This window comes from Cavia porcellus, unplaced genomic scaffold (assembly GCF_034190915.1).
Source record: "Cavia porcellus strain 051 isolate PalLab524CR breed Dunkin Hartley unplaced genomic scaffold, mCavPor4.1 scaffold_1, whole genome shotgun sequence".
Lineage (NCBI taxonomy): Eukaryota > Metazoa > Chordata > Mammalia > Rodentia > Caviidae > Cavia > Cavia porcellus.
In genome coordinates this window covers 198,273,021-198,282,674 of record NW_026947484.1, presented here as the reverse complement: position 1 = coordinate 198,282,674, position 9,654 = coordinate 198,273,021, and the positions used below count along the sequence as shown (strand labels likewise).

General features: G+C 43.2%; 1 protein-coding gene across 13 annotated transcripts in view; it reads left to right on the top strand.

Moving 5' to 3' along the window:
- Dennd1a (DENN domain containing 1A) overlaps nt 1-9,654 on the top strand; it is a 489,363-nt gene that overhangs the window by 429,624 nt on the left and 50,085 nt on the right. For all 13 annotated transcript variants that reach the window (XM_063227177.1, XM_063227157.1, XM_063227192.1 and 10 more), the window contains 2 exons: nt 155-211; nt 8,546-8,677. In XM_063227177.1, the coding sequence (XP_063083247.1) occupies nt 155-211; nt 8,546-8,677 (189 nt within the window). The remainder of the gene's footprint in view (nt 1-154; nt 212-8,545; nt 8,678-9,654) is intronic.

Sequence of the window (9,654 nt, the reverse complement as noted above, 5' to 3'; positions counted from 1 at the left end):
TGTTTTCAGAGCCATTATGTTTTCAACTTGATGATCCCATTTTTCCTTCCTTTTTCTAGTAATCAGAGAAGGTGATTCACGACGGACTGAAATCAAGCATAGTCCCTGCTGGAAACAGAAAGGGAATCTTAACTTAAATTAATTTTTCATGCAGGCAAAAGATCATGCAAAAATGGGAATAAAAGAGGTGAAAAACCGCTTGAAGCAAAAGGTACTTGAAGTTCTTATTCAAAATGTATAAGCACTGTGTATGAAATGCGTGGCCACAAAAAAGTAGGATGTGATCAATAGCGGGCTGTTTGATACAGTGTTGTTAGCACACTTCAAAATGCATTACCAGCTGTCCGGGAGTTTTCACACTGTTATAAATATTCACAGACAAAAAACTGTCTTCAAATAACATTAAGACTGTGGCTTAAACCCACAAAGGCAAGCAAGTTCAGAGTCACCACTTTCGGTCCGTCCCCTCCCTACCCCATTAGGCCGGGGTTTTGAAGGCATTTGCAGAAGTTGACATGTCCCCCCACCCCATCCTGGTACCACCTTTTCTTCCGAGCACCCTGCACCTCTGAGCTAGGGGTAACCCACACCGAGAGCTCCAGGGAAAGGACTGCCCTGGTTCCCCATTGCATGGGTCTCCCACACAGACTACACAGCAGGTGGGCTGGAGGAGGGTGCCGCAGGCTCTCCCATGGAGGATTAAACAAGAGGAGGCCAGCAGTCTGTGTTTGAGCAGTGTGCCTCCTTAGACTACTGGTAAAACTGTGTGAAAGCCTCCTGGCTGCCTCCTGGCTGAGATTCCCCCAGGCTGAATCTCTGTACTATATTACTCCAGTTTCGTAAATTAAGAGACTGTGTTTCAGAGGTAAGGTAATTGGCCCAGTTATGTGTATGAGCTGAGCAGAGGCAGGATTAGATTCCAGATCCACGATTCCTAGCATCTGGGCACTTCTCAGTACAGTACTTTCTGCTGCCTTCCTAAAACAAGTGTTTTGTTTTCCAAAAGATGTGTGGTATCACTTCATTATCCCAGTGCCCCCAAATGTACCATTGTAATCAGGGCCTTTGTCTATCTCGGCAGTTTTTTTTTGTTTTGTTTTGTTTTTTAATTGAAAGCAGTTTCATTTCTATGAAGCCAGAAAGGACCTCTAATTAACTTGAAATGGTCGAAGGAATTGATTCCTTTCTTTTAATTGGAAAATAATTTGCCTCTGACTAAGCATTTAAGTTCTTAGTTTCAGCTGACAGTGACTTCTTAAGGGAATGAGATCCACATCCTGAAATGCAAACCCTGTAATGTAAATACAGATAGTCCATCACTGTAGTCTTGTGTACCCTATTAGGGGCTAGCAGGTAGGATTCTTTACTTAGATGTTATTGCAGTCAATAACATCTAAATGTCTTTCTTATGTCCTATCCCGGTCCCACAGAGCTGACTCTGACTGCAGATTCAGAGTAGCAGGGAGAGGGCTCCCCTCCTTTGTGTCCAGGGAGTAGAGTCTGGTTAGTTACAATGGCAACTAAGGTCAGCAAAGACACGGGTCCTTCTGAAGACAACATGTGTGCCCTCGTGGGTCACATTTACTCTCTGCAGACCATGAAGCCTAGGATATCACCTCATCTTTGTACTCAGCTGTGTGGGCATCTGGACGTCAGAAAAGCCCCTTTCCATGATAGGCATCCCTTTCTGCAACAACTGTGGAGCCCCGCTTTTTAAATGTGCTCATTCAGAGGTTCATTTAAACAATCTAGATCACGTTCCTTCCACACCACCTCCCTTTCCGTTCCTTGACAGTACCTAAGGCCTATTTTTCCCTCCCCTTCTCTTCCCCCTGCCAGTCTTTTCAAGAATAGCTTCAGGAGATAATGTTCTATAGAGAGTGTCAGTACCTCTCAGGTGACACACACGGTGAAGGCATTTCATAGAAATGTGGCTTGTCACCATCGGACTGTTGACAGATCTATTAGTGCACCCTTTTCAATTTTCACTTTTCCCCCCTTCGGTCTTACAGATTTCCACAGACTTGATATTTTGCAGTTGTTCTTAGAAGAGCTGTTTTGTAATTGAAACTCTAGCATTGTTCAGTACATGCAGGCCCTGGGTCTCCGGTGCTCTCCAGCTCCCTTTCTTGAACTAATTTAGGATTTGGCTTCGCCTGACCTCTCTCACTGCAGTGGAAAATATTTCCTTGGCTTTTTTCTCCCCCTTCCTTTTTGTCCCCCTCCCCTTTACATGGAACCTACCTATGTGGCTCCCTAGATGCATCGAATATAGACATCTCAAGTTTGGTTTTTGCTATGAAATTGAGGCAGTTCCCAACAAAGATCCAATTTTCAAATGTGCTGGGTTGCCACCTGGCCTTCTCTAACTCTGCATAGCAATGGTGACCTCCCAGATATAATCAAGAACCCAATCTTGCCCTCTTTGCTCTTGCCTTGGGTTTGAATTGCAAATAGAAAATGTGGGGCCGACCTGTGGAGAGGTCACTGTGGTATGTGGCGGGTCCATCTCTAATATGACTGAGCAGGGCCTCTTCTCTGTCCCTGGTTCATTTGTGCTGCAGATTTCAAAGCCTCTGAAAGAGGAGCTTTCAGGATATCTGTGTGACCATCGGCAAATAATTGTTCATAGATCCTATAGTGTGGCTTTATTCCACACCTGCTCTGCTTCAGCCCAGGAACAAAAAAAAAAAAAAAGAAAGAAAGAAAGAAGGATGGAGGTATATTTTCTGGGTAAATGGAACGAGATGGTCAAGTTCTGCAATAGGTTGGCCTCCTTTGAAGTCTCACTTGTTCAAAATTAGGAGGAAAAAGAAATGGCAAGGATGCTAGCCAGCGTCGCTCTTTTAAGGGAGGGTGTGGCACTTCACTAGAACATGTCCCTGGCAGACCTGGGCTGCAGAATGTTGACAAATTGCATCTTGCTCCTGCTCCGTGCCAGGCTGGCACAAGGATGCCCTGCAATACTCCCTCCCCACCTGCAGCAAACACTCAGACACTCATAGAAGAATGTAATTGTGTGCTTCTTGAAGAATTCCTTAGTGCCAAAATGTTATAACTAAATGGGCTCATTTCACAGCCCTTTGTAAAGCTTCTAAACCTTTGATCTTTAAAAGACAAATCGAGCTTGTTTAGAGTCTCCATGATTGCAAGGAGCAAATTCACAGTTGGCTTGAGTTTCTGGCCAAACACTTCCGAGTGCATTCAAGGGAGAGAGCAGGCACGCTAGATACAGGGAGAGCCAGGTAGACTCTTGCAGAGAAGACATTTTCACACCTTATCATGCAGCTGTCAGCTCCCTGTCTGCAGACACATTGAAATAAGCCGCTGCCTCAGTCGCAGAAATGAAACTTCGGCTACTGGTTTACTGATCAATATTCATATTTGAATCTGAATCTCAGAGTAGAGAGGATAGTTCTTCCACCAGCAGTCTACATCAGAGACAGGGCAGCTTCTATCTTATACCTACAAGGGCCTGCAGACACCCCCCCCCCCAGTGGGCACATGGATTTGGGCTTCTGAGGCAGATGAACTGGGTTCCATGCTACTTACTGTGTGACCTTTGGTGAGTTACTAGACTTCTCTGAAACTAGCTAGAGGAAATAGATTTATACTGAATTAGAAGTGGTAATGTGTATAAATAGCACTTAGTAACTACTCCATGAATGAGAGCTTCTGTCCATTTTCCTTTTTCATTTTGTATTTGTTTTTTGGTTCAGGGTCTCACTATATGCAGCCCAGGCTGGCCTTGAACTCTCAGTGACCCTTCTGTCTCAGCCTTCCAAGTGCTGGAGCTATAGGCATGTGGCACCACACCCTGCTGCCCATTTTCTTCTGTCACACATTTGGAGCAGCTTGTCCGACCGTGCGTTCCCATGCACACATCCCCTCAGAAGTGGCTGGTGTGAGGCTATCTCCCTTCAGGTCATTCTCATGGAATGTCTCTGAAGCACAAGGCTGATCAGGCCACTCTTTGGTTAACATTGCAAGCCTTCCACCTCCTTACTCAGTGGGAAGGGTGCCCCGCTGCTCCCCTGGTCCAGGATGCCTCCTCCCTCGTCTCTGCCCCAGTACCTCCAAGGCCACTCACCGCCCTCTTTGTCCTCCAGCACTTGAGGCCCTGGGTTTCTCCTGTCCAGGGACGTACTGTATGCGGTGCCCATCTTCTCTACGGGGAGGTGAAGGTTAGTTCAGTCAGGATTTTTGATTCCACAAAATGCTCAGGGAAAGTGACAGGAATAGAATTATTGTCTGTCACCTTTGCTCTCACTGAGGGATGGGGTCTGGTGGAGTCCCAGCACTCTGTGCCTCAAGGCTCCTGCGAACAGATCTGCCACCCGCCGTGGCCTCTGATCCGAGCTCTGTCTGGTGTCTTCCTTCTGTGTGACCCTCCAGGATGGAATATCCTTCCCATCAGCCTCATGTTTTTGCTTTTTAAAAATGACATTTAGAAGGTCAGTTTCCTCCTCTCGGCAAACAAAATACCTGTTTATTGGGGAAAATTCAACAAATCAGAGAAGCAAAAAGAAAGTAGTCATGTTTTATAAGCTGCATTCTCCCTCCGTATATCCTGAATATAACTCAGACCACTAAATGTTTCTTGTACATGTTTGTATTTTAAATGACTACTTAAAATTATGAATGCTAGCTCTATATATGTTAATCCCATTGTGGACACCTAATTTTTTCTAGGCAAATATCTCAGGTAAAACTCAAACAATTCTTATTTTTTCAGTAGGATAGATTTCTAGAAGTAGATTCAGTGGGCCAAAGGGAATGCGTATTCTAGGTTTTTCACATAAATTCCCTATTTACGTTCCTACCAGCAAGGTATGAGAACCTGCTGCCCAAACCCTCTGCTGACAGATCGTTTAGTTCTTAGACCATAATTTCTATAAATATGAGTGTCCAAAGTTGCCCTATGGGCTCCCTAACTATGCGCAGGATCTCTGCTAGCAAACAGTAGGGTATGTGCACTGTTCCTGTTTCTTTCTTGACCTGAGCACCTACTCTGCTCCGCATGGCATTCTAGGAAGTAGCAATAGTCCTTTGCCAAGTGGGCAAAGGCACGAAGAAGTGAAGACAGTGTATGGGGTGAGCCACAGGACTGAGGGACCTTGTGTGCCTCTAGGTCTTCTAAATGAATGTGTAGCCTTGCTTTTCGATAGTCAGACAAATGCATATATTGGATACATTTGCCTTTCAAAGTTTCAGTTCAGTTTTACGAAGGTTTGTTGGACAGCATGTGCTACATTCAAGCAAAACAGGGCATCAAGGGACTCTCACTCTGCAGGGACACACAGAGCACTAGCACAGGGCACGCCAGTGTCTCATGGGCCTAAGGAGAGGGATTTCAGGACAGGGGAGGTCACTTCTGATTGCACACTGAGCACCCCTCTGTCCATGATACCTGCACTTTTGCTGTTTTTATGGATTAAGGAGTCAGTAGCTCTGAGTTCTTCCATCTTCTAGCTTTGTGGCCTTGGGTATGTTATCTTCTCTGAGCCCTGTTTCCTCACCTGTAAAAGAGGGATGGTCCTCTCCACCTTGTGATCACTGTGGGACCTCAGTGTGAAAATGAAGCCCACGGGTGTGGAAAAGTACTTGCCAGGGAAATGTACCTGCTTTCCGCAGGGTAGCTCTCCTCTGTCTTTTGCAGTAGGTAAGAATCTAATGTTCACTTTGCACAGTACTGGGGCGTTTTTCAAAGCTTCCTCCTGTTTTACCTCATTTAACTCGCTCTCCCAATAGCTTTGAAATTTTCCCAGCAGGTGATCATTTCCCATTGTAAAAATGAAGAAAGAGTTGCAGAGATTGAATAAATTTGAAAGATCAGACAGCTAGTTAATGGTAAAAAACAAAACTAGAATACAGCATTTTTTATTTATAAGCTTAAACTATGACACTTTTCCCCAAAACTATCACATGGATTTTCCTTTTTAAAATAGCTATCATAGCTGGGTGTGGTGATGTATGCCTGTAATCCCAGCATTCAGGAGGCCAAGGCAGGAGGATCACTGTGAATTTGAGGCCAGCCTCAGCTACATAGTGAGTTCAAGACCAGTCCAAACTGTATAGTGAGACCCTGCCTCAAAAAAGGCAAAAACATAACATAACATAGCTGTCGTAAGCCTGGGTATGATGGCACATGCCAATAATCTAGAACTCAGAAGGCTGAGGCAGGAGGACCTCTGCAAGTTCGAGACCAACTTGGCCTATGAGTTCAAGGCCAGCCTGAACTCCATAGAAAAGCCCAAACCTTTTTGGTCTCAAAAAGACAAATAAATAAATAAAGCTATCCTACTAGAATTTTTCAACTTATATTTCTTTTACCATATTACTTTGCAGCTTCATTTTTTCCCACAATACACACATACATGGAAGCACAACAAAGCAGTATCTTAGTAAACAAACTTAATTCTTTCCACAATTCTGGTTCCAGAATTCATTGCACAGTTGTGGATGCAAACAAATTTCAAGCATATCCTAGACTGGTCATGAATCTGTTACTGCGTGGCCTTTTCAACCTCTTGGGAGTTTAACCTCAGTACCCCTCTCTGGATCCAAAACACCTCATTGCCCTTTGTGGATTTCTGGGCACAGGAGGAGTCCCCACCCACTTCATTCCCCTTGACCCGAGCCCCTTAGGGCAGTCCCTTGCCATGTGAGACGTTTTTAGTTGGCGGTCACAGCGGAAGCCTTAGTGTGGGGGAGACGGCCAGCCCCCTGTGGGCCCCTTCATCCAAGCCCTCCTTGTAAAGCCGAGAGCACCTCATCTCCTTGTGCTGCAGGGCTGGCCTCCACAGGCAGCTACCCACTCAGGAAAGGAAGCCAAGAAGTAGGCAGCTGGATGTATGAGATCAAATCAATGTATATAAAATATAGGTGGGCATCATGTCCCACTACCTCAGTTTCCTGAATAGCTGACACTGTCTACACATATGTGCTGGATTACATACCTCCTTTACTCTCATAGCTACCACATCCCATTTCACATATGAAGAAACTGAAGCTTGAAACTTACATGTTTCCTCCCTAACGCGTGATTGTTAAATGACCATCCACTTTCTCGATGACCTGCCATTCAAACTATTTAGCCAGGAAGTTAAAAGCAACCAATTATAGACTGGGGATTTAGCTCAGTGGCACAAGCACTTGCCTGGTGAGTGCAAGGTCCTGAGTTTGACCCCCAGCAAAAAAAAAAAAAAATTATCAAAAGTCTTCGATGTGCAGGATTTAATGAGTGAGTATTAAGGACCTATGTCCTGTTGACCAAAGTGTGTGTTTGTTTTTACAAAGAAAAGGATTGAAGAATACCTTTAGTATTTAATTCAGGCTGTAAGTTGTTTTTACTTGGTTAAAAAAATTATTTAAATGTTATTTGTCTGTACATTATTCTCTGCCTTACTGTGAAGACTGAAGCAACTTTCTTGACCTGAGTGAAGTACAGCGTTTGTTACACCACTAGGCCACATCTGTGTTCCACATAACCCCCGTTTGCTACACCAGCATTAGAGGTGTAGCACCAGAGGACCCATGGCCTGCCTTTTGCACATTGGACTTTTTACACTTTGATTTCATTCATCAGAAGCACAAATGGAATGTAACTTTCTAGATTTAAAAACATTTCTTTGGTTCCCTAAATATCTCCTAAGTCAGGAGGTCCTCACTCAAAATTCAGTCTCTCTATTCTCTTCCTGAAGGACTGAGCGTAGAAAAGAGGAACAGGAACTTACCGTGTTCACAGACAGAAACATCGTCAGTAAACAAACTTCTGCACTCCCAGATAATCAAAGTCATGCAAATTAAAACAACAATGAGGTCTAATTTTTCACCTATTAAATTAGCAATACATTTTTAAGATGATAAGACTCACAAGTACTGTGAAGCTGATAATGCATCCATTGTTGGTAGTTGGTGTAAATTGGAAAGCATTTTGGTAGAATGAATAAAAAGTCTAAAATGTTGTTATTTTTGACCTATATTTCATTCCTAGGGATTCCCATAAAAGAAATAATATAAAAGAAAGGAAAACTGTATCACTGGTAGAAAATTTTCTAAAAATTAGAAACAAATATCTAATAGCAGCAGGGTGGTTTATTAAGTTATTATATGTCTGCTCAATGAAATATTTGTATTCATTAAAATTATTATAATGGTGATGTAGCACGGTGGTGATGCTTCTAAGGTATTAGGGGCGTATAAAATTAAGAATGAGCTGTGATTACAAGTAACTTTTAAATGTCTGCGTGAAGATAAAGAATATGTAAAAATGAAAGTCACTATGTAAGATAGCAGGATAATACATGATTTTTTTTCACGTTGTGAATTGTATTTTCTTTATAATTTAGTGTAGGTGATTTTGGTCCCTCTAGTCCTTAAAAGTCAAAGGGCCAAATGAGCTTTCCATTTCCTCCATGTTTCCAGGAATAGGCTTGGAATCCTCTCTCCCCGGAGAGTTCTGAGTGGGGCCCTTGGCCGTGGGGTTTGAGGGAGCACAGGGGTCAGGGCCATGACCAACTCCAGGCTACATCCCTCTCTGCAGGACTTCACAGAAAACGGCTGTGCCCCCACTGCAGAAGAACCACTACCAAAGACTGCGCCGTCACCCCTGGTGGAGGCCAAGGACCCCAAGTTCCGAGAGGACCGGAGACCAATCACAGTCCACTTTGGGCAGGTATGTACCCTGGCCCTTTCGTGGGTCTATTGCATCTTTTGTTTGAAAATTTTGTTTTGTTTGTAGCAGAAACAGTAGCACATGCCATATACAGTTTCTCATTCCAGCTCTCCTTGGAAAAGCAGCTCTGCAGAGTTGTGCACTTGAACTGTTTATCTGACACAAACCGGTTTTGAAGGTGAATATTCAAAAGTCTAAGGGAGACAGCACGGCTCTGGTCATCAGCTAGCTCTGCGATTGAATAAAGTCATTAAATGCAGCTGTTCCCTTAACTCCCAAGCACCGTGTTTAAGGTGCCTGTTAGCTAAGCATCTCATTAGAACACTTTAGCATCCCAGGCCCTTCTTTGCACCTTCAAATAAAAGGCAACAAGCAAAGCCTTAAAAAAATCAATTAGGAGTTCTTTATTAATGTACTTCCTGAAAATCAATATTGGGAGTCATGCTTCTCAGAGTCGACACCCTCGCTACAATTCAACAGATCCGATTCCTTACCCAGCTATTTTCAATAACCCAAGCATTTGAAATTTCGTCCTGTACCCCCTTAGTATACACATTGTACTCCACATAGAAACTAAAATTTTTTTATCCACTTCCTATACATAGTTATATTTTTGGTTGAAAAATGTTGTATTCCTTTCCCTATTTCTCTTGAATTGACTTCTTTGGTTAGCAAAAGTCATAATGTTTTTTTTATGAGAAATGGCTCTGTTAGCAAGTTATAGCTGTAACTAGAATCTGCAAGGTTATTTATTCTTAAATCACCTGATTCATTAGCCATTTATTAGCTGACGCATGCTTAAACTATTCTTTATATGATTTTTTTTTACTTTAAATGTGGTTGTTACTGTACTATGTAAAGGACCTAGAATTGTACATTTGAAACATTCCTGTTTTTGACAGATGTTTATCAAGTGCACACTGTGCACCGGCATTGAGCAATTTAGCGAGGAAGGGAACTAATGAAATGACCGCTGT